The following is a 24,232-nucleotide window of genomic DNA, read 5'->3' as shown; positions in this document are numbered from 1 at the left end:
CCCCTCCTCATCATATTTACTGCCCTAAGCTTGAAGTTCACTGCTCTGCTTCCCTCTGTGTCCCCCGCCGCTGAGCTGCCTCCTTGTTGCTTTGCCGGTCCTGGCTTCACCACTCCCAGGACACCTTGTCCTTTTAACTGGTCACTTCTCTTTGTGTGGTTTCTCACACGGCCCCGTGGAAGTGGTGGTGTGAAGAGCATGATGGGCAGTGACTGGGACAGGACAAGAGGTGCTGGAAGTCCCAGCTCACTTGCAAGCACTTCCTGGAGTCCATAGGTCAGAGTGGGTTTACTGGGTTGCACTCAGGGCCCAGTCCGGCTTTCTCAGGAAAGACACAAGCTCTTCCTGAAGTACAGGGTGGGGGGCGGGGCACTCATCAGCACAGGTCCCTGGGGCCCACGCTCTGTGTCATTGTGAGACTCTGCGGACCGTCCAGTGGGGTCTGAGGGTTTTCAGCAGCATTTCCTCCTGCGCAAAGAGCACATTTTCCCACACCTCAAACACAGAGCCCTTGGCGTCATGGATTCCCACCAACCACAAGGTCAGCAGTTTGAAACCACCAGCCACTCCCCGGGAGAACAATGGGGGCTTCTCCTCTGTACAGAGCTCCAGTTTCAGAAACCCACGGGGACAGTCCTGCTCTGCCAGAATCGACTGGAGGGCAGTGTGTGTGGTGTGGTGAGTGGCTTTGTGTCGGGCGGCCATTCAAACCACCAGCAGCTCTGCAGGAGAAAGCCTGAGCTTTCTACTCCTGTAGACAGTTACTGCCACTCTCTGCGCGGACCTGGCTCCCCAAGTCATGGGCGCTGTGCCCCTTCCACGTGGGCTTGGGTGATGCCTCATGTAGACAGCTGGCGTGGGAAGACGGACCTTTGAGACCCCAGACATGATTCTTTGTCAAAGTCTGGCACCGTCTGCTTTCTTCACCACCCTTGGCTGAAGTGCCCTTGTCTTCGGTGAGCCCTTCATGAGGGTGTGGTGACATCTGGAGCTTCCTCATTCAACTTTCAAGATTCCGAGTCCTTTCTTCATTTCCTCCCCATGCCCATCTATGGCGTCTCCACTTTTCAGACTGGCTTGGTAGTGGTGGGGAAGATTCCCCAGTGTGCCTACTTTGAAAAAGCCCTTGGTGAGTCTGAGTCACAGGATGGCAACCTGCAGCAGTGGTTAGTAACTGACAGGCAGCATGCCACCAGGCCAGGGGCAAGGGCCCTCCACAAGGCAGCTAGCTCTAAGAACTCAGCAGCTGGAGGAATCAAGACAGGCCCTTGACTCAGAGCCAACCCCTTAAGACTCAAGATGAGGAACAGAGGTAAATGACAGACAGGGGAAGGCACCTGGCTGGGGAGGGAAGATTAGCATTGAGACTAGGTGCCCCTGGCAGAATCAGGCAGGTGAGTCGTATGCCCACAGAGCTCAGCTCCTGGCTCAGCTGCCTGATCTGAGCAGCGGGTCTGTGCTGTATGCTGGTGAGGACTCGAAACCGGGCTCTCCAGGAGAGAATCAGGAGAGAGCTCCACAGACCACTGGTCCCTGCACTTTCTTTTTCCCTCTGCTCAGTTTGGCTTCTCAGCAATGCTCCTTCCCAAGACCAGCTGGTTCCAACAGCCTAAGGAACTGATGGTCCCAAGGCACATGTGATGGTAGTTGGTGTGGAGCATGGCATTAAAGAGGGCTGAAGGGCACCTTGAGAACCTTTTCATTTCGCCCAGGTGATTGCCAGTGAAGAAGCTTCCAGGGGTGGCTCTGAGTCCTCAGCCCCCCTGAAAAGCCACCGCTCATTGAATGCAGAGTTGATGAGTCTGAAATGTAACCGCCACCACCACCTGATTCACAATAATCATTTTAAAAATCATTAAACAGTGACTGTCTTGGAAACAAACCCACAGGGGTCACTATGAGTCAGCATTGACTTGGTGACAGCGAGTTTTTCATAAAGTGTCTAAGTGTTTAGTGCATTTTCTCTGCATTGCTTTTTTTTGGGGGGAAAGGTCTGGAAGGAATATATATATATATATATATATATATATATATATATATATATATATATATATATATATATATATATATATATATATATTTCAGAAAGTTCATGGAAAAATGGAACTAAAAGGTAATAGAATTTCTCACAAACTCTTTGAAGCCCTCTCATTAGTATTTGTGTGTGTGTGTGTGTGTGTTTCCCTGCTGGTGCTTTAAGTGTGTGTGTGTGTGTGTGTGTGTGTGTGTGTGTGTGTGTCTGTGTATAGCCCTGGCGGTGCAGTAGAAGTGTTGGGCTATTAACCACAAGGTTAGTCGTTAAAACCCACCAGCTGCTTCGCAAAGGAAGATGAGGCTCTCTGGTCCTGTAAAGACAGACAGGCTCAGACACCGTAAGGGGCAGTTCTGCTCTGTCCTATAGGGTTAACACCAGTCAGCACCGACCCACCGTCCATGAGCAGGCAGCCTCCATCTCTTCCGCAGAGCAGCTGTCCGTGAGCAACTCAACCCTCGGCTAGGCAAGGACCAACCCACAGGGCCACCAGGACCCTGGTGACACGGGCTACGCAAAGGGTTAACAAGTTCAGGTGCTCACTGCTAAGTCAGAGGTTCAAGTCCACTCCAAGGAGGCTCAGAAGAAAGGCCTGGTGACTGACTTCTGACAAACCAGCCGCTGAAAACCCTGGCGAGCAGAGTCGGACTCTGCTGCACATGGATGAACTGTGAGCACTGGGAGCCTGGGAGATGGAGGCTCCCCTGCCCGAGATGGCACAGACGCTCTGAACGCCGCGCTCCCGGGGCCTGGGGTCCCTCCGTCGTCTCTCCTGCCCTTGTGGTTCTAAAGCCATTCTCCACACCGTGTTCTAGTTCTGCTCGCATGTCTCCCGTCCATCGGAAGGGAAGGTCTCAGGCCACACTGTCCCTTATGGAGAGATGGTAGTCCCAGCACTGTGTGCCCCAGGACCTGGCCTGAGTATTTGAATGGTGCATCCTGCCTGCTGAGAAAGACACCCTGCTTCCCCTCAGCCTCGTCCAGGACTCTATGCCCACGGAGTGTCAGGGGGAACTTTAGAGCCCACGTATCTCATTTCTGGACAAACCCCGTGGTAGTTACATAATCTGGTGTCAATTTGAGGCTTCAGAGTGAAGGGGTGGGGTCAATCAGGTGTAATGACCTCATTTGGAGGTGCTAAAGAGATAAGCTCGCTGGAGGCAGGACATGTGCTCACTCCCTGCAAGACATCCCTGTGGAGAAGACACATGGAGAGAGACTGATGGAACCAAACCTCGAGCTAAGAAGCCACGTGGAGACCCCTGCCAGCTCTGAGATGCTTACACTGTCACTGGATCCACAAGACTTCCCACCCACTGGCCTGTGATATTTCTGCATTCCGCGTCATTGCATGTGTTTCATGAGTCTGAAGAGGACTTTATAGATTGGTATGGACACAGGGACTGATATCAGACTTATGGACTTGATCTGGACTGGGCTGGGGTGTTTTCTCAATATTCAACTGCCCTTGTATATAAACCGCTTTCTCACACACATGTAAGTGTCTATGAATTTGTTTCTCCAGTCCACCCAGACTGACACAAACACTTGGCAGCGCATGGGCAGCCTGCCCACCGAAGGAGAAAACCGGAGCCCTGGCGCATGTCCTCATTGTCTTGTTTTCTTTCATCTTTACAACCCATTGTCATTCTCTCCTTCTGAGCCGAGCTCTCTGCTTGTCGTGTACTGTGGCCCGCGGAGCCTACCCAAAGCCCGTCTGCGGAGGAGTGGACAAGCGCTAGGCAGTGTCAGTCGGTCTCACAAAGACAATGTTCATGACGCCACTGCTACAAATGCAGAAGGAACAAGGAAAATGGTGTTCACACCGAAAGAAGAGACTTTACAGACTATGACCAGGCCAGGGTTGGTGGGGAGGGAGTAGGAAGAGAGAGCAGGGTTGGGTGGGAGAATAAGCATGAAGAAGAAGAGAAGCGCCCATGTGAGAACTCGTGATGCGACCTGCACAAAGCAGGCCCTTCTCTGTGTCGCACCCCACACACGAAGGGGAAACGCAAAGTGGAAGACAGACAGACAGACAGAAGGGTTGCGGCTTTGGAAACCCTGCAGAGTCCTGACCCAGCAGACCTGAACGCTGCTCTGAGTGGTCATAAACGAGGGAAACATAAAGTTGAAACAGACTTAAATTGCTTTGCGACACACAGGGGAGTTGCAAAAAGAAAAAGATCTAGTCCCTTGGTCCATTAGAATTGTGTCATTTGAAATGACATTCTTGCAGAAAAAATGAGGAACTGAGACCAAGGGCTCAAGTAGAAAGAAAATGCTTTGAGAATGATGATGGCAACAAATGTGCTTCACACAATGGATGGATGGATGGACGGATGGACAGGTGGATGGATGGATGGATGGACGGACGGACGGACGGACGGACGGATGGATGGATGGACAGGTGGATGGATGGACGGACGGACGGGTAAATGGATGGATGGATGGATTGTGGTAAGAGTTGTACGAGCCCCCAATAAAATGATTTAAAAATAAGTGACATTCTCCAAAGACTTTGTGCTTCTCTGTAGACATCCAGTGACTATATTCAGTAGTAACTTTGTAACCATCACTTGGGTACATGTGATACTTCAGTACTTTATTGGTAAAACTCTGGAAGGGGCTGATCACATTCGTCATTCATTCCTGATCCTATATGAGAATGCATTTCATCAATAAGCATCATGTTTTTGATGCTGGCTTTTTAATGGATTATTTTATATACATATACCCACACACCCATTGAGCTGCAATGCACATGGTCAGCTATTCCAGACCCCTAGCAGCTCCCCAGGAGAAAGACGGGGTTTCTACTCCAGTCGTCCATGGTTTCTGTCATATATATTGAGAGCTATTAGATGCTTCTTCTGAACCTCCTGAGATGATGAGATGATGTTTCCCTTTAACCTGCTAACATTAGCCTCCCCGCCTTCCCAAGGACACAGCCGATCCACACGGCCGCCGTCTTCCTCAGCTGCGCTGCTGGAAGGTGGTGCAGTGGGGCCTTGCTGGGCTGCTAACCACAGGGCTGGGGGCGCAACACAGCAGCTTCCCCCAGGAAGAAGGATGTGGCCGTCTGCCCGCTCCTGTAAAGATCTGCAGCCTTAAAAAAAAAATTAAAAAATTAAAAAATTTAAAAAAAAAATTTAAAAAAAAGATCTGCAGCCTCACCAACCCCATGGGGCCTGTCGGGTTGCTCTGAGTTGGAACCGTCTCCTCGTCCTTGGTGGGTTTGGGGTTTCCCCTGAAGAGATGAAGCGCAGTTCCCCCCTCTTGAGCGAAGGCTGATCTGGGTCACTTTCTTGTAACAGGTTTCTGACATGGAGCCATGAAGGCCGTGCCTCTTCCTGGTTGTCTGTTGAATCGCTCCTGGGAGGGGAAACCTACAGCTGTGTTGTGTGGACACTCCGGGAGAGGCCCCGGTGGCCTCCGGCCCATAGCTCTGGAAGGTTGCCGTCCTGGAAGCGGGTTCTCCGGCCCCTGGCCGTGCCTTTGGATGATGCAGGCCCAGCTGACTTCTTGGCCACAAACTCCTGGGATTCCAGGTCACACGTCCCAGGTCAAACCCTCTCAAATCCCCAGCCCCCGGCGTCTTTGAGAGCGCGAGTTCCCGAAGGCGTGAAACGGAGGGTGGTTTCTGTGCAGCCCTTGCCCCTGCTTGTGCTTGTTCGCTGTTTCCTGCTTGAAAGCAGAGGCTTCCTCTTAGGCCGCCTTTCCTTCTGCCCCAGCAAGTCCTGAAGTGAACCGCTGCTGCTGGTGCACCCCAATTTCTGGGCCATTATTTATTGATTTATGCTCTGTTCTTGAAAATTCGTTTCTCTCTCAAAGACTGAGTTAATAATTACTAATCTCAGCCTCTCACGGCAGCGTTTGCACTGTCTTCTCGTCTCTGATACTGGCGGGGGTGGGGGGGACTCGTCTGTGGGAGATTTACTTCCCTTTTTGTCTGTTTGTCCCACAGCTATGGGCGTTTCTTAAGGGAAGGAGCGGGTCACTACAAGTCAGGATCCGTAAGTAGTAAGGATACAATCCTCACCACTCCCCAGCAGCACCTCTTCTCAGGCACCAGCCTCTCCTCTCTCTGGTCCTCAGATGCGAGTCCGGATGGGCCCTTGGCCTCTGGCTCCGTGGGCCAGGTGGCCAGCCCCAGGCTCAGCCCCAAAGCCCCTCGGTCTGTCTCGTGGTCTCCTTGCCGAGTCGCCCCTGGTCTGGGCCTGGCTCCTTTCCTCTGCCCCTCCCAGCTTCAGCCGGAGATCCCGACCATAGTCTGTCTCTGATGGTCCCGGGACTTTCTCTCCGTCGGAGCAACGCCTTTAGGTTTGCTCATCTTGATTGGAATTCGCCAGCACCTACCTGAGGGAGGACTGAGGAGTCTTGTTTTCAGAGAATTCTGGGAGTTTCTCATTCTCTCTTCAGTTACTGTTGCCCCTCCTTCCTTATTCTGCGGCCACTCTCAGGAACACCCTCCCACCCACACCCACCCCGCTCTAGGTGAGTCTTCCTCACCCGTCCTGTCCTCCTTCCCACCTCCTTGTCTCACTGGGCTGCACTCTGGGAAACTCCTCCATCTACCAAATCTCTTTTCCACTCGAGTTGAAGATCGTCACGGGAAGCTCCGTGCCTTCGCACACCACCCAAGTCAAGTGAGGGTTCAGACCGGACTGACAGAGAGCCCGACTTGGCCTCTACTTTCTTCTGAGAAAGCAAGATGCTGTGGCCAAAGAACCAGGGAAGAAGCACCCGGAGAGAGGGGGGCCAGGGTCAGCGCCTCTGTGACCGCTCGCCTGCCCCCAGGAGGGCAAGGGTCTCCTCTCTCCTCCGGCCTCCCCTCGGGATGAGGGCGCTGTCCTCCTCGGCAAGCAGCCACCACTGCCTCCGCATCGCAGACCACCCAGCGAGACAAACCACAGCCCCATAGCTCCTCAAGCTCCGGGTTTGTTCCTCCATCCACCACACACACACACACACACACACACACACACACACACAACACGCATGGGCCCTATGACTCAGGCCTGAGTGTGCTGCAGTTCTGGATCAGAGACAATGGAATATTCCCAAGCATAAGAATGACAAAGGTCCTCCCCACCCGGAGTACCTCTGTGTGTGTGTGCATTGTCTGTGTGGGGTGGGGGTGGGGTGATCGGTAAAGCTGGTGTGTTTACTGGTTGGTGGTGGTGTTTAGTTTAGCTGGTGACTGTTGAGATGATGCAGACAAAAGACAGACCAGAGCTATCTTGGCTGTGCGTTCTGGACAGGGTTCAAATGGTGCGACCATTTCGCTCCCAAACCCGAGCAGATCATCGGAGATGCTGGGTTCTGTGGAGAAGAGTGAGGCATCAGGATTGGAGAGAGGCTCACTGCCAATCCGTGATATGCAGGTGACTCAACCCTGCTTGCTAAAAGTGAGGAGCCCTTGAAGGGAGAGCCCCAGTGCAGGTCAAAGACAGCAGCCCTGGGCATGGGTCACAAGTCAATGTCAAGAAGACCCAATGGCTAACACCGTGACAACACAAAGCACCAACCTCGTCGAGGATTGTAGCTTGCCTGGATCCCCAAGCAGTGCTCAAGGAAGCAGCAGTCAAGGGTACATCTGCTGCAAACACTCTCTTTGATGTGGTGACGAGCAAGGCTGACTCGGAGGATTCAGGGGGCCTGCCCAAGCCATGGCATGTTTTAACCACATCCTCAGCACGTGAGAGTTGGACATGGACTGGGGAAGACCCAAGAAGACTCGATGCATCAGGATGATGGTGCTGGCAGTGATGGCCAGAAGGGTCAGGGGTGGCGGGCGGAACAGACAAAGCTGTCTTGGGAAAAGCTCAGTCAGAAGGGTTCCTTAGGAGCAAGGAGGTCAAAACGTTGTCTTGAGTACGTCAGACATGTTGTCAGGAGTGACCAGTCCCTGCAGAAGGACGTCCTGCTTGGTAAAGGGGGAGCCGCACGAGAGGATGGCCCGGCCCTCTAAGCGACGGACGGACACCATGGCTGCAGCCACCGCCACAGACCTGACACCAACTGCGAGGATGGCACAGGGCCGGCGGTGTCCTGTTGGGTCGAATGATTCTTCGGCAACACCAACAACCGTTTCCCCTCCCTCTCCGAGCCGTTGCTCGGTGGGCCCAGGTGGCGTTGTCACTTTGATCTGGACTGTCTCGCTCTCAAAATGGTCCTCTTTGGTGAGCGCCTCCTTCAGGTCCTTTCATCATTGTCTGTCGGCACGGTTTGTCCTGTTGTTGCCGTTGCTATTGCCTTTTGTGGATATCTCAGCTTTGAGGCTCTTGCCGGATCGATCGTTTCCAAAGCTATCTTCCAATTGGTCCCTTACCTTTTCGCAGTTCTAAAAAAAGAGTCTCATGGTGAGCAGATGCGTTTGATTTTTAGAGGGCCTCATTTTGTCTGTGGGCATTGCAGGCAAAGGAGCCCGGCCGTGTGTCCGGTGATCACTGGCCTGCTAGCAAGGCCCCAGCTTCGAACCCACATGTGGGGGAATGGAGGGCCCCCAACACATCATCACAGGCCCGGGAGGCGCAGTTGTACGGCAGTAATAAGTAAAGATTATAGTGACCTCAGAACGTGAGCGATGGACGAGAGATGGAAGTCATGGAGCAGACACACTTCATGGTAGCATGCTCACCTCAGCCCTGCTTGGTGGTCCTTGTTGGGAGAGCCCGGCGTGAGAGCAGGAGAGAGCCCCAATTCTATTGCTAGCCCTAGGTTATAAATCCTTAGGCGGGGGTCTCATTACAGGCCACCACACGTCACAGGAAGGGGCGGTACAATAGGAATGAGCGTGACAGGAAGGGGATGAGCTAGGGTGTGCACATAGGAAGGGGAGGGACTAGAGGTGTACATGTGACAAGAAGGGCGGACCCTAGAGTCATGATGGCGGCCTAACCTTGGTCACCCTTGGGCAGGCTTGACCTCTCTGGGGTCTCCTGCAAGAAGGAGTGGGCCCTACTTGTTGTGAGATAAACAGTGGAGTCAGCTTGCTCTAGATGGCTGATAGCTCTTAGGGATAATGACCCCTGATCTACTCGATGACCTCCAAGTGTGTAGTCATTCCCAGCAGTTAAGTTTGGCATATATTTGCGGGAGACAGCTTGGGAGAAATTCTGCTGTTTCCCACCCCCACAGCCCCGCCATGGGATGAGGCTGTCTGCTCCCCGAAAGAATCCCCGCTCCGGAATCCAAAGGTGGCCGCGAGTCAGAATGGACGGTAGGGCAGTGGGTCATTGCTGTGGCCTTGTGGTGGCCGTGCTTGTTGAGAGCTCGGCCTGATGGTGACGATATAGCCCTGCTTATTCTTCTCCAAGTGCCCTGGTTCTGGTTTGCACATTTAGGTCTTTGTCCGTCCTGAGCTTGCTTAGAATGGGTGCGTGATGTGAGCATGACCTGTGTGACTGCATGTGGAAATCCATTTGCATTCCATGCATTCCAGAGTCTTCTTTCCCCGGAACAGGCCGCCACCCTTGCCAAAAGCCAGTGGGCCTGTGATGTGGTGAGCCTGTTTCTGGACTCTCGGTCCTACTGCCTTGGTCTCTGTGGGTGTCCTGGTGCCAGGAGCGGGCTGGTTTGATGACTGTCCTTGGAGGGTATGTTTTAAAATCCCAAAATGTGAGTCTGCCTGATGCCGGGAAACAAGGGCCCAAGAATGCTTGTCATTCAGCCCAAGACAGAGAGCAGGCTGATTTGGGTACCTCTGAGTTTATTCTGAAGTGTTAGACAGGAGGAGATGTTTGGTAGCTTAGCCTAGGTAATGGGGAAGTCCATTTACGCATGCCCAGGAGAGCCAGCAAAGGACAAAGCTGGATTTTCCCGCTGGTGGGCTCCGATGGGCGTTACACCTGGAGCAGCCCACCTGGGCCAGGTGATTGCAATTCAACCAATGGGAGCGACCTGGGGTCGTTCACCACGCCTCCCCCGGGAACCCTTGAAAAGGCAGGGACGGGAAGGGAGAGGGGCTTGCTTGGGTGGTCTGGTCCTCTTCGTGGAAGCAGAGAGATCCTTGCGTGACCTGGGGCAGTCTCTGCCAGGCCGCATGGTCAAAGGAATCCTGTGGGTGCCGCATAAAACCTGAAGCTTCTTTTAACTCTCATTAAATTCACTTGGATCACAAGCCCGGCTTCGGCGTGAAATCTTTCTCGTGCGGAGCCAAGGACCGAGGCTGAAATCTAGTCCCGGAGAGAGAGACCTTACAGAGACAGTGGGGTTCGTTACCCCCACATTGCTTCAAAACTCCAATAAAATCAAGCAAATTGTATACCTTAAATCACGTGATAGAAAAGGTTTCACCATGATGGCAGAAAAGCAATCAGGATTTCCCGATGACAAGATGCCATTGACACTGTAAACTGTGGGACAAAAAAGACAGGTTTTGCAATGATCACAGGAGATTGTCGATACCTGCCTCTCTCCGGGGACATCAGACCGCCATCCCCTGAAGCCTCATGCATTCCTTTTTGTCCAAATTGGGGAAATGCTTCCCTACCTCACCTTTTTAGATAGCCATCCCCTGAGGCCTCGTGGAAGAGGCCTGTCTGGCTACTGGTCAGAATGCCTGGCTCAGAAGACCACATGGCCAGCCCCACTATGAGACACGACATTCCACACTAACACGTACCCTACAGGAGACCACACTGGACACACAGTGTGGGAATTGCGCCCAATCTGATCTCACCACACCGAGGCAAAACACTAAGGGACTGCAACAGAACAGCAAGGGGAACAGAGCCACAAAGTCCCTAGGGAATACCAAAAATGGACTTTGGGGCCAGGGCGTGGCACCCATCAGAATCCGGAAGACACTCTTAAGGATCAACAAACAGCCCTTGAACTAACTACAGGCTTTCTTTGTTGTTGTTGTCATTGGTTTTTGTTGTTGTTTTGTTTCCTTTTGTTGCTTGGTTTTGTTCTGTCTTGTTTTTATGTATGTTATTATCTCAGCAAGTCTGTCTAGATAAAACAGGCTGGATGAACAATTCCGAGGGGGGGCATGGGAGAGGGGGAGGTGGGGGAAAGGAAGTGGTTTTAACAAACTCAGAGACAAGGGAACAAGTGATCCAAATCTATGGTGAGGAGGGTGTAGGAGGCCTGGTAGGGTTTGATCAAGGGTAATGTAACCAAAAGGAATTACTGAAACCCAACTAAAGGCTGAGCATGATGTGGGACAAGAGGAAAGTAAAAGGAAATAGAGGAAAGAACTAGGCGGCAAAGGGAATTTATAGAAGTCTAAATAAAGGCATGTACATATGTAAATATATTTATATATGAAGATGGGGAAAGAGATCTGTGTGCATATATTTATAGGTTTAGTATTAAGGTATCAAATGGACCTTGGGCCTCTACTCAAGTACTCCCTCAATGCAAGAACACTTTGTTCTATTAAACTGGCATTCCATGATGCTCACCTTCCCAATACAATCGCTGAAGACAAAGTGGGTGCATAAGCAAATGTGGTGAAGAAAACTGATGGTGCCCAGTTATCTAAAGATATAGCACCTGGGGTCTTAAAGGCTTGAAGGTAAACAAGTGGCCATCTAGCTCAGAAGCAAAAAAGCCCACATGGAAGAAGCACACCAGCCCCTGTGATCACGAGGTGTCAAAGAGATCAGGTATCAAAGAACAAAAAAACCCAAATCATTGTGAATGAGGGGGAGTGCAGAGTGGGGACCCAAGCCCCAGCAGTAGGCAACTGGACACCCCCTTATAGAAGGGTCTCTCGGGGAGGAGACAAGCCAGTCAGGGTGCAGTGTAGCAACGGTGAATCATTCAACTTTCCTCTAGTTTCTAAATGCTTCCTCCCCGCCCACTATCATGATCCCAATTCTACCTTACAAATCTGGCTAGACCAGAGGATGTACACTGGTACAGATAGGAACCGGAAACACTGGGAATCCAGGACAGATGATCCCTTCACGATGAGTGGCGATACTGAGAGGGTAGAGGGACAGTGGGATAGAAAGGGGGAACCGATCACAAGGATCTACATGCAACCTCCTCCATGCAGGATGGACAACAGAAAAGTGGGTGAGGGAGACATCAGACAGTGTAAGATAAGACAAAATAATAATTTATAAATTATCAAGGGTTCATGAGGGAGGGGGGGTGAGAGGGAAAAAATGAGGAGCTGATACCAAGAGCTCAAGTAGAAAGCAAATGTTTTGAGAATGTTGAGGGCAACAAATGTAGAAATGTGCTTGACTCAATGGATGGATGGATTGTGTACGAGCCCCCCCAAAAATGATTTTAGAAAATGCCTGGCTCACTGAGTTCCTGAGTTAGAACATGTCTACTGATTAAGTGTAAAAGGAATTTTTACTGCTAGGGATTGGGGCTGTTGCAGTTTGGAATTTCAACAAACTGAACCTTAAACTATGTTCTATTTCTAGTATTTTGACTGACAGCAGGTACCTCGCCCCCTCTAACAGTCCCACTTTGTTCTCCTTCAATACCGTTCCGTCTGCTCAGGTCCACAGAGACGGGAGGTTTGGAAAGCAGATTGTGGGGATTCTCACTGGGATGCTGTAGAATATGTACAACGTCAACAGCCTCACATTGGTCAGTCTTCCAGGCCAGACACACAGGGCTCACTTCCTCTTAGGGAAGTCTTGAATGTCTTTCAGCAGGGTCTCTGTTGTCGCTGCTGTGCCACATGGGCAGACTCCTCTCGGCCATTGGCGCAACAGCTCCACCCTGCCCTGCAAGGTGACTCAGTGGCAGTGAGTTTGGTTTAGGGCTTTCTAAAGGGCCTGGCGCCCCACATTTCCCTTTCAAAATTGCATTGCTGGTGTCCAAACCCAGCTGGGGGAGTCGTACCCTGCTCTCCAGTGTCACCAGGTCAGTGTCCACTTGATGGCAGCGAGGTCGGGGCATGGTGGAGACTGTTCTCTAACAAAATGGCAATAATGCCGCTAAGGTGAACCAGGAGATTGTGGGCTTCCACTTAATCCTAGGCTCAGTCTAAGAACAATTCATTCCCAGGACAGGAAAAGATCAATGACGCTAAGGGTGCTATAGCAAAGCCTAGTGAAGAAGCTAGATGGTGCTGGGCTATCAGAAAGAGTGAGTGACTGGGGTCTTAGAGGCTTGTTTTCAAACAAGCAGCCATCTAAGTGATGTGTCAACTAAGTCCATGTGGAAGAAACACACCAGCCTCTGTGATCCAAGGATTGTAAATAATAAAACCCAAATCCAAAAGAGGGAATGGTACCAGAGATGGTATTGTGAACACCTGGTTTGCAGAAGGCTGTGGATGACAGTGGGATTCATTTGCAGGAAGCCGCTGGCGATAGTTAAAGGGTGTGAATAGCTCTATCAGACAGTGAAGACGGTTATAGCTTTCACGGGTCAAAATGCAGTGTCTTGTCCTTTGATCTCCCTTTGACCCATTTTAAAGTTGTTTCACTTTATATACTTAAAAAACAAAAAAGTGATGGGACATACAGGTGAAGGACGCCCCTGGTGAACGCCCCCCGAGCAGCGACCCGGGTAGTGGGCAGCCTTGGTGGCTGTGTAGAATGTACTGGAAAGTGGACTGCTGATGCTGTTAGGTTACGATGTAACATCCTATCAATCTGATCCTCGCATGATGTTTCAATTTGTTCTAATTTTTAAATATTTTCTGCTTTCTTTTCTATCAAGGTTTCTATCTGTTTTACTTTGTTGCTGGTATGGTACATCTACAGGCAGTCACTGGATTAGTGGTGTGGCAGTGGGGTTGGAAGGAAATGGGGAACTGGCAACTCGATGAAGGCAATGAAGAAAATGTTCTAAACTGACAACTCTTCTTGATGTGGCTAAACTGCTGAATTGTGTGATATGTGAATTGTAGGCCAATAACACTGCTTGAAAAAGAACCCCCTGTCTTGACCTTGAACTCTGCAGCTTAGCGCATCCCTCCATTGCTCTGGGCGTCTTCTTGGGGAATTTCCTGCATATTTGATTTTTGGGGACAGTGCCCCAACCCTGGTGCCTTATTTCCTGTTCTTGTCCTATTGCCTGGCCCAGCATTTCTAGTGGAATATTGGATGGGTGAGAGTGGGTAACCTGGAAGTCTTCTGGTGAACACATCGTTTGTTCTGGTTTTTATGGAGTTTAATTTCTTTATTTCGTCTTTCGCTATGAGTTTGTGTTACCTCGGTACATGACAGCTCACTGCTACTCTGTTAGCGGGCAGCTGCTTGCTAACGGCCTGTTGGACAGACGGGAGTGTCTCCTGTGCTTCAGTGGACAATTGTGTGGACACTGCCCGCTGGCACACATGGTGCCGCTCCTTTAGTTAAGCCACCTGGCTGTGGGTCCCGGCTTTCCTCCTTCCGGTGGATTTCTTGTTCCTTCTCCACTCTGCCCCGGGGCGCGGACACGCTGTGCGCCAGGATTTGCTGCGGGCGCCCACTCCAGGTTGTGGCCGGGTACCTAGAGGAAGTCCCACGCAGCTAAGCAGAAGCGTCCTGGGGCTGCAAAGTCATGTGGCAGTTCTGGCTCCGCGCGCATCATTTCCGGGAATCTACAGTGACTTTGCAGCTGGCGACCAGTGCACCCCGCCCCCCAGGATATGGAGCAATATCTGGGGACATTTTTGCTTGTCAAGCGCCCAATGTGTAGAGACCAGGATGCGATGCAACACCCTACAAGCCCCAGGGCCACACCTAGCAGCAGCCTCGCTGGGGCTTGGGAAGCTGGCCTGGGACTCGCGCAGCCAGCCCTGGAGAGTCGCTAGGTGAAGAAACCTTGAGGTCATGAGAGATACGTGAAATTCAGAGGCAGAAATGGGAAGTCCTTGGGGGTAGGGGGCAGAGTGAATGCAGAGTCAATAAAAGGGGCACGAGGTTTGGGGGTGGAAGCATTATGGAAGACAACGTGCCCCTGGCAGAATCTCGCTCGACCCCTGGCACCTTCCACATGCCAACGCGTTTCCAGAGGTCTGTGCCCGCCTCCAGGGCGCCGACCAAGCGAGGGTCCAGGCTGCTTGTGCGCCTGGATGAGCAGCATGCGGTGTTTGTCCCTGCTTTAGTCAGTGGGAACTAGCCCACTCCAGGAAGCCCCTGCGGGGGTGGGGGTGGCGTGGAGGGGAAACGGGATTAGGTTTCTGTTCCGGAAATGTTACCTGCTGATGGAGGGGCCCCAGAGAAGGCGGGAGCAAGGTCGTGACTGGGGTCATCCTAACCACTGCGCTTGATAAGCCCTTTAGGTATCCAAGTCCTGGGGTCACCCTGTCGGTGTGGTCGAGGCCAGGCCCTAGGACACCTGCCCTCGTCCAGGCCATGAGCCTGGCCACGCAGCGCAGGTTGGGGTGGGAAACCCACTCCTCTCAGGGGAACCCTGTCGGATTCCAGCCTGACCTAGAACCCCCACTCCAGGGCTGATCAGGGGCCCAGCAGAGAACGCAAGTGCAGGGAGGCATGCGTGTCTGTGGGTGTATCTTGCTGTTCACACACTTGCACCTGCCTGGACCCTGGCTGTGACCTGAGCTGAGGGTTGCTCAGCCCTCCTGTGGTCCAGGTATGCAGAACACCATCCATCCGGCAGCCCATGAGGGCTGCTGGCACAGGGCGGACACTTGAGCGGGACCCCTGCTCCCAGCCTCTTCCAGTGCCTGCAGGTGCCTTTCCTGTCACAAGGAAAGTGTCTTCGCCCCACCCACACCTGGGCCAGCACTGAGTCAGCTCTCGCAGAGCCGGAGCCTGAATGTGGGGAGCAAACCCAGCCGGGGGGCGGGGGGGGGGTTCTGCCCACAGCACACCTCTGGCAGTCTAGGTGGACACTCCTCCAGGCAGGAGCCACTTGTGACAGGAACACTCAGGGCACCAGCTGGTCCCACGCTGCTCCCGGAGGTTGGTTTGGAACCTGGCACCCCATGCCCCGGCCCCTAGTTAGTTCAAGGCCAGAGCCAGTGGGGAGGGGCTGAGCCCTGCTCTCTGTCCTAATCAGGAACCTGTCCAGCGTGCTCTTCAGCTTGACTCCTTCACCCTCAGACAGAGTCCAACGGACCTTGGCCTGAGACTCCTCCCCCAGAACCTGTCGAAAGTTGAGTTCTCCCCTCAAGGCCCCTCTGCTTCCACCCAACCCCTCGCTCGGTTGGAGGGAAGGAAGCGGTCTGGAGGATCCTGGACTAAGCCCCACTAGTCAACCCCACTCAGATGAAGGGCCTCTGCTTGGCGCTCACCGGACGCCGCCTGCTGCCCGCTGACGGAAGTGCAGCCCGGTGTGACCAGTACTTTTACTAGAGACCAGAGTTGGGACCCCAGGCTCAGGGGGAAGGGGCAGCTATAAACTTAGGGGTGGGGCTGCCACGGCCCTTTCCTGCCCAGGGGCTGCCTGTGACCAGGTAGCAGACGTGGCAGTAGCAGCTTCAGGCTTGATGGCAGCCCCTGCCCCACTCCAAGGGTCCGCTCCTGAGGCCAAGACCCCTGGTGTTAGGCTGGGAGTAGGCCATTCCAGGGTGGGTGAGAAAGGAGGGGGCACCCCATTTCAGGCCTCTGTCCAAGTTGAAGGGTCTTTGGCTTGGGGTTGGGCAGGCTAGGGCAGAGCCAGTCTGCTGGCAGAGGCTAGCTGAAGGTGGCATCCAGGGGTCCCGTCTCCTGCTGGCTGCGGGCCTCAAACAGCTGCTTGATGAGGGCCCACTTCTCCTGCTCCAGCTGAGTGATGCGCTCACTCTTACCCGTCACCTCCTGCAGGGGAGGATAGCGATCAGGGCTGGCCCTCTCCGGACACTCACGTGGGTGGGGAACAGCGGTCAGGGGCCAGTCCCCTCTTGACACTCACCTCAGTGAGGCGGCGGTTCTGCTCCTTCAGCATAAGGATGGTCTGTTCTGGCCAGGGGGCGGCCAGAGTGCTGGGCCCCAGGGCCCCCGAGGATGAGGGCACAGCCTGTTGGAGGGTGGGGTCAGTCAGAAACTCCAGGAAAGGATGATGGGGGGAATCTGTGCTCCGCATGGGAGGGGCACTCACCCTATCAGGGTGCTCTGTGGGGACCCCTCGGCCCGCACAGGCCGCAGCCAGCAGTTCCCCCAGGCACCGGGCCACCTCCTGTACTTTGGGCAGCAGCTGTCCCAGTGGGGTGGGGCTCCCCTCGGTCCCGGAGTCCTGGAGGAACGTAGAGTTGATGGTCAGAGAACAAGGCCAGTTGAGGGTCCCCGTGACAGTCCTGACATCAATGCTGTGATTTAGAGCCTAGGGGACTCAGGGCTCCTGGTATACGGCCTGGTGGGAGGTTCAGCTACTATGACTTGGGCTGGGGGGGTCGGCCCTAACTAGCAGTGGAGGGCATCCTACTCCTGGATCCCCTGGGCTGGGTGGCAGTCCTACACCTTAGGGCACTTGAGCCGGTGTCTGTGTTGGGGGTGGGGTGGGGTGGTGGTCTAACTCTGGAGCCTTAGGTTGAGAGGGGGGTCCGTCTTAACTCCAGGGACACTTGGGCTGGGGGCAGTCCTAACTCCAGGCCCCTCCCCTCTCTGAGGGGGCGGTGCTAATTCCAGGGGCTCCCCATGAGTGAGAGCTGGGGTCACTCACGGCGGCTGCAGCAGCGTTGGTGGCCCTGCTTCGGCCCAGGCGGCGCTGGCGTTCGTGCACGCGCTGCAGCTGCTGCTGGTACCAGTCACGGCCGCGTGCCATCATCTCCAGGCCCTGAAGCAGCACCTCCTTCTCCTGCTCCAGCTCCTGGAGCTGCTTCAGCTGCAACACGCGTGCGCACACACCTGTCATGCACGCGTGCAAATAAGCACACACGTGTGCATACCTGCCTGTGTGGAACCCACACTGGGAATGACGCTGTGGGACACCTAGGCATGCGTGCACAGCCACACACATCTGCAAACCCACCTGTGCTGGAAGGGCCCTGGCCTCTGAACCCCTCTGCTCAGAATGGGGGAGCGACTGGCCTCTGAGCTCAGGGGCCTGCCTGTCCCAGGTGACACACTAGGGGGCGAGTGAAATGGCCTAACATGGCAGAAAGCAGGGCAGTCCTGGGGAAGGGGCCCACTCTATGCAGTCACACTATTCCTGACTGCCCCCCCAATGGTCTCCTGCTGGAGAGAGGCCTCTACTGGACCACTGTGATGGCCACAGGCCCCCACTCACCACGTCACAGTCTACGCCATTGGTGATCGTGTGTCGCCGATGTCCCCCTCTGGCACGTGGGGGCCGTTGGGCGTTCCCCGAGTCCACCTCTGCAGCTCTGCAGAGCACTTTGCCTATACAGAGGGGGGTTACCCGTTCACTCACAACCTTTGGGGCTTTCCGCTACGCCCTGAGCCAGGACCGCCCCTGGCACCTAGCAGTGCAGCTGCCCTCGGGGTCTAGGCCAGCTAAGTTCCCCCACACCCCTCCCACTGCCCCCCCACCTCATCTCCAGTCCCAGTCTAGCCTGGCCCACATACCACTACAGATGTGTACCGGTTGTGCTCACAACCCCCACAACCAGCTCAGGGGGCAGGGGCTTGGCCTGGCTGGTGCCTGCACCCCTAGTCCCCTTTGCATCTCCCCTCACATGCATGGCCCTCTAAGGACCAGGGTTGGTTGCAAGCGATGGAGCTAACTTCTTGGAGGGCGGGGTGTAACTGCAGTGGAGCCAGCCCTGAGCCTACAGGGTCCCCCACCGACACGTTTGCCAGGGGTGTCGGGTAAGGGCCATGGTAGGTGCTCTGGCTGCCTTGCTGGATTGAGGCTGTGTTTGCAGTTCCCACCCCTCACGCTCCCAGCAAAGCATCTCTCCCTCAGCTCTCCAGCCCTGACAGCACAAGGGTCGCACTCGAAGGTCATGTCCCTAGGACCCTGAGGACCCCAACCAGGTGGTCAGCAGAGCAAAATGACTCCTAGGGGCCTGTATTCCTGTCTCAAGCTGCCAGTGGATGTGGGAGCAGGGACACCCCCAGGAGAGGCACAGAGACGAACTCCTGGGATGGCTTGCACACTCAGACCCACAGGCAGCTCCGGGACCCAGGCTGCAGCACCTGGATGTCCATCAGGGTTGGCGACCCACAGGTGGGGAGAAGGAAGGGGGGGGGCCTGGGAAGCTGCTTTCTGTCCCTAAGAGCTGGGATTTGGCAGTTCTGCCAGAGTGAGCTGTCTTGCCAATTCTGTGGGCAGGGGTTAATGGGAGATGTTTTGGGGTACCCAGAGTGCGTGCTGCCCCCTGGTGGGCATTGGCCATGAAGACAGTGACTGAGGAAGCCAGCCATCCAGAGGGCTCCAGGGCCTCCAAAGAACCCCCCAGCCCATCTGACACCAGAGAGATAGCCCTGGCTTGGCATTTGGGTCATTTACCCTAGGTGCCCCATGGGGTTAGGGAAAGAAGGCTTGGGTGGGTGGGGCACAGGGGAAGCCTGATAGGGGAACTGCCAGCTGGGCGGGCGTCACCCCAAGCATCCACCACAGGGCTGGGGAGCAGGGGAGGGGTTGCAGAGCCAGGCAGAGCTGGTCGCTGCACAGAAAGGCGGGCAGATGCTACGTGCATGGGGTGGGAGGGCAGGATGAGGGGTGTGTGGGCAGATGGGGATGCTCAAATGCACATGGGCCGGCTGGATGGTCTCACGCCAGAATGCAGAGTGGGAGGCCGAGGTGGGACATTGGGCTGTCTCCTGGTATCTCTGCCAACAGGTCCGGAATTGAAGAAGGGACCTCCCGTGTGGCCCTGCCTGACCTCAGCTGCTGGGGGTCCCAAGTGCTCCTTTACATACCCAGGAAACCAATGCCAGGTCTTCAGTCCAGCAGCCCCCCTCCCCAGGGTGCCCCCCCCCACCCCGCTGAGCTGTCAGACTGCACGGAGACTCAGGGTCTCAGGTGTGGGCAGGCCTGACGGGAGGCTTTCCTCGGGGCAGGCTGGGGTCTGCAGGGCCAGCTCGGGAGCCTGGGCAGGTCGGTGGAGCCATCCACGGAGTTGCTGGGGTGGGTGTGGGGGGACTGCTCACGCTCAGGTCCCTGGGGGTCGCCTTTCCCTCCAGGCCCACGGAGGGGCGCCAGGTGTCCACAAAGGGCTGCCTTCGGGAACCCCTGGGAAGTGCGCGGCACCGATGGGCCGAAGGACAGCAGGGCGGCCCTACTCACCGAGGTCTGCGTTTGGGCTGCGCTCCATCTCGGCCTGCCGGGTCGCCAGCTCAGGCTGGCCGCAGAGCCGCTCCAGGCTGCGGACGCCGGGCGGCAGGGCCTTGCGCTCCAGCACTGTGCGTGGCTCGTCGGCCGGGGCGAAGAGCAAGCGTGGCGGCGGCGGCGGCTTCTGGACCGGCCGCGTCCCCGGGCCGGCCTCGGCGCTCAGCAGTGAGGCGCGCAGGCCGGCCACGAAGCGCTCGAAGGTCAGGAAGCCGCTGGCCGGGGCCGCCCGCCGCAAGCCCTCGAGCACCCCACGGGGCAGCTCCCGCGCGTCCGCGCCCTGCCACCGCGACTCGATTTCGCCCAGGTGCACGTAGCCGCGGCGCCGGTCGTCCAGGATGTCGAAGAGCGTGCGCAGGCTCTGCAGGAAGGCGCGCGGCAGCCCCTCGGTGCCCAGGCTCGGCGCGGGCGCGCCGGCGGCCACCACGCGGCCCGCCTCGGCCATCGCGCCCGCCGCCATGAGCGCCCGCGCGGCCACCCGGGGCCCCGATCCGAGGCCCACCTCTGAGTGGACCCGCTCGGCCCCCCCGGGGTTCGTCTCCGGCCCGCAGCCGAACCTACCCGCCCAGCATCCAGGCGGCGAGCCCGGCGCCGCGCGCGCAGCCGGCGCGACAATAGTTGCTACTTTTGAATGGGGCCCACCTTGCCGCGTCACCGCTCATTAGCACTCGCGGCAGCTATTGGCCGACGCCGACCCACCGCCTCCCCGATTGGCTGAGCGGCGGCCAGCCGGGTTTGAGTCTTCCTGTCCGGGGCCCTCCCTTCTGGCGCTGCTGTCGGCGGGGTGCTGAGGTTGCAAGCCCGGACCCCTTGCTCCGGCTCCTCTCCCACCCTAGAGGAGATAGGGAGGGAGCCCAGAGTGGGCCTTCCTCTGGGTCCCCCCTCGGGCGACTGCCACCAGGCCTCCTGCGATGGCTGCACCCCCTCCCTCCTCCCAGGCCTCTTGAGCCACCCTGGCCATGGCTCAGAGGGGCGGAGCCTGGTGTCTTGCTGAAAACCTGTCCCCAGGTGGCCCCGTGGTTTAAGGATAGAGGTGCGCCCCCCCAGGGACCCTACCTGTCCTCTACCAGTCCCCTGGGGCACTCTTCCCTGAAAGTTCCCTGGCCACAGGCCCTAGCTTAAGGGGTGTGGGGGTGGGGTGCTTCTCTGGTGCCAGGAGGGTTTCAAGGGGACCTGAGGCCCCAGCCAGCTGAGCCCTTCCCCTCATACAGAGGCCTCTCTGTCCCCACAGCTGCCAGCTCCTCCCCTGGCCCCAACGGATTGTCTGGCCACCCCTGCCACTCCTTTCAGGACAAAGGTACCTCTCCTCCGCTGTCCTCAGGTCCCAATCTGGGGACGGGCCTCCCCTGGGCTCTACGGCCCTCAGTCTGGCTGGACAAGCTCTGCAGTGGCCTCCTCACGGGGCAGCCTGGTGAGAGGCCGTGCATTACCCTGGCCAGTCTGAGAGGGAGGCCCTGCTTTCTTCAGCCTGGCCCTGGGGACCCCCTGGAAGTCTGGGAACTGCCCAAGAACCAGCTCCTTCATTCTTGCCCACCCTCCAGACTTCCCCCTGCCCTGAGCAGCACCCCCACCCCAGTCCTACAGCTCAGCTTTCTAAGCCAGCTTCCTAAATCAGATGCCAGGACTAAGGCAGTCAGCAGCCAAACTCCCTCTGGGCAGGCCCCTGCACGCTCAGACGAGCTCTTAGGACCCGTGTCCTCCCCTACCAGCCTGTCCCCCTGAGTGGGCCAAGGTGCCTGAGTCTTAAGCCATGGAGCAGCTGCTCCACCCACGAGTGGCTTAGGACTTCTCCTCTGGGGATCCTCCCTGTGTCATGGGACATAGGGTCAGATGGAGTCTGTCCATCCTTGGCTTCCCCTACTGGCCTGGCCAGTCCCACTGTTTCTCTGGCCAGTCCCACTGTTTCATCCTCCATGTGCTCAGCCCGAGCCCACTGGGCCCCTGAAGAAAGCCGCTCTGCCTCAGGTTGAAGGCACTGAGTCCTTGCTCACTTGCTCCAGCACCTGTCCTCCCCCGGAAGTCAGCTTAGACCTCCAACCCTCCTTGCTTCACCTGCTGGCCCACTTTTGTGGTGGGCAATCGTCCTGAGGGGTCACAGTGGGAATCCTGCCAAGGAGAGTTGCGCCGGCTGAGAGGAAGGCCAGCAGCAGCGGACTCAGACCAGCAGTGGCCAGACCTGAGCCCACCACTGAGTGAGCACAGCTTCTCAGAGTTCCTGGGTGTGGCCCTTAGCTGGTTTCCAGAGCCTGCTGACTCGTGGCCTTGGCCTAGCCCACAACAGTCCCAGAGAGGGACTACAAAAGCAGCTGGACTGGGCTTGGCCTGGTGTCCTTCCCGTTTTGAGCTCTGACCCCTTCCTCCCTCTTCTGAGTGAGTTGCAGTGGCCTGGCCCTTACCCATTCATTCAGCTGTCCCTCCTAAGGGCTTTCCCCACCCCAGGTGACCCCTGGGCTTCTCTTCTCGGCCCCATCCAAGCTGAATACTCTTCTTACTGGGACAGCAGAGAGGGACAGAGTAGGGCCAGGTGGCTCCTGCTGCACCTTGCACTGGGCAAGGGTGGAGGAGTGGATATGAGACTGCCTGGTCTTTCCACGGACCTGGCCCTGAGACCCTTGAAGGAGGCCTGAAGTACCTGGTCTCAGACCTGTCCTCGGCGGGGGACAAGTCACAGCACACCCCACCCAGGGGCCCTCCCACCTGCCTGCCCAGTTGGGTCAGCTCAGCTTCTCCTGGCCCACTCAGCCCGGCTGCTAGGGCACAGGTGTCCATCTCTGTTGCTCCACCCTGCCACTGGGTGATAAGAATGCTGTGGACTCTGTCCTGGGCATGGCAACGGCACCCCACCTCCCCACCCCCTACCTGGGTTCCTGCTGAACTACCTTACCACCTACACAGGCTGCTAAAGCCCAGCAGGCCCAGCCTCAGCCCGAGCCCCATATTCCTCCAGGTCTGGGACAGTTATGGAATGCCCACTGTGTACTAGCTAAGGAACCCTGGGGGCATTGTGGTTATAAGTAGGCCTGCTAACCACAAGGCCCGCACTTCCAAACCACCAGCTGTTCTGAGGGAGAAAGATGAAGTCCTCCCTAGAGTTACAGTCTCCCCTTTTGAGCATCCTGTGCCTTCGAGGAAATCTCCCAAGGTGGCCCCTTTTGAATCCCCTAACCAGTCTACCTCTTTCCAGAAGTAGACCCCATTTCAGACGGTAGGGTCCCCTGAAGCATCACTGCTGCCAGGCCAGGAAGTCTCCACTACAGACAGGGGGTGCCACACGGGCGGCACGCTGGCCAGAAATCAAAGCTGCACCTCCCCAGTGAAAGCACGAGTGGTGTCACTGGCCACACAGCCATTCTGAGAGTCCTGTCTGGATCTGGACCTGGATGGTCATCATCTCATGCTCCTTGCTGACACAATCCCCAGCCATGCTGACATGTCTGAGACGCTAACCCGGGGGAATGCCCGGGCAGGGAGTTAGTTTTGTGTTACATGTCTTATATTTGCATTGGGGTCTCTTTAAGGGTCACTATGAGTCAAAACAAATTCCATGGTGGTGAGTTAAAATATATATATATATATATATATATATATATATATATATATATATATATATATAAATATAGATATATATATTTGATTCCCGGTAAAACACAGCCCAGTCCTGAATCTGGCTTCTTCCTGCTGGCTCCCTGGATGGCTTCCCCTGCTCCCTACCCCCCACACCCCCCACCCCACCCCCGACACTTCCTCAAATAAAAGTCTTGGTAAAAAGTAAATGGCAACGACTCCTGGCCATTCAGGGGAAGACCCGGTCTGCGCTCCCACCCGCGGGGCTGCGGCCTGCGAGGGCGAGGGGTTAGGGTGCAAGCCAGGTCGGCCACCCTCTCGGCGGCCGCTCCGGCCTGGGCCCTCTGGGGCCCTGGGCCTCAGGCGTCCTTCCTCCCCCAGCACGTGAGCCCGGAGCCACCAGCGGGGCAGGGTCGCGCAGGGGGCGCCGCGGGGGCGGGGCTGGGGGCAGAGAGGCGCCGGAATGAGGGGGCGGGACGGGCACAGGGCAGGGGCGGGGCGCCCTGGGCCCGCCCCCGAGGGTCGGCGCCGCCCGCGGGTCCCGTG

General features: G+C 56.1%; 1 protein-coding gene across 1 annotated transcript; it reads right to left on the bottom strand.

The window, feature by feature from the left end:
* Positions 1–14,147: 14,147 nt before the first annotated feature.
* SAPCD2 (suppressor APC domain containing 2) lies at positions 14,148–21,004 on the bottom strand. The gene is made up of 6 exons (XM_075559766.1): positions 20,081–21,004; positions 18,116–18,228; positions 17,549–17,710; positions 16,988–17,122; positions 16,802–16,906; positions 14,148–16,707 (listed from the first exon to the last, which is right to left on the bottom strand). Exons 1-6 carry the CDS (start codon positions 20,580–20,582, stop codon positions 16,585–16,587), a joined length of 1,140 nt encoding a protein of 379 aa, XP_075415881.1. The 5' UTR covers positions 20,583–21,004; the 3' UTR covers positions 14,148–16,584.
* Between the last annotated feature and the right edge of the window lie 3,228 nt (positions 21,005–24,232).

Source organism: Tenrec ecaudatus, chromosome 10, assembly GCF_050624435.1.
Source record: "Tenrec ecaudatus isolate mTenEca1 chromosome 10, mTenEca1.hap1, whole genome shotgun sequence".
Lineage (NCBI taxonomy): Eukaryota > Metazoa > Chordata > Mammalia > Afrosoricida > Tenrecidae > Tenrec > Tenrec ecaudatus.
The sequence above is the reverse complement of the archived record's forward strand: the minus strand, read 5'-3'. Positions and strand labels throughout refer to the sequence as shown.

Coding starts and splice junctions, on each gene's coding strand:
- SAPCD2 (XM_075559766.1), bottom strand. CDS start 20,582: ATGGCGGCGGGCGCGATGGCCGAGGCGGGCCGCGTGGTGGCCGCCGGC. Junction 17,711..18,115: donor ATGGCGTAGACTGTGACGTG/GTGAGTGGGGGC, acceptor CGCGTGTTGCAG/CTGAAGCAGCTCCAGGAGCT. Junction 16,907..16,987: donor CCACAGAGCACCCTGATAGG/GTGAGTGCCCCT, acceptor ACCCTCCAACAG/GCTGTGCCCTCATCCTCGGG.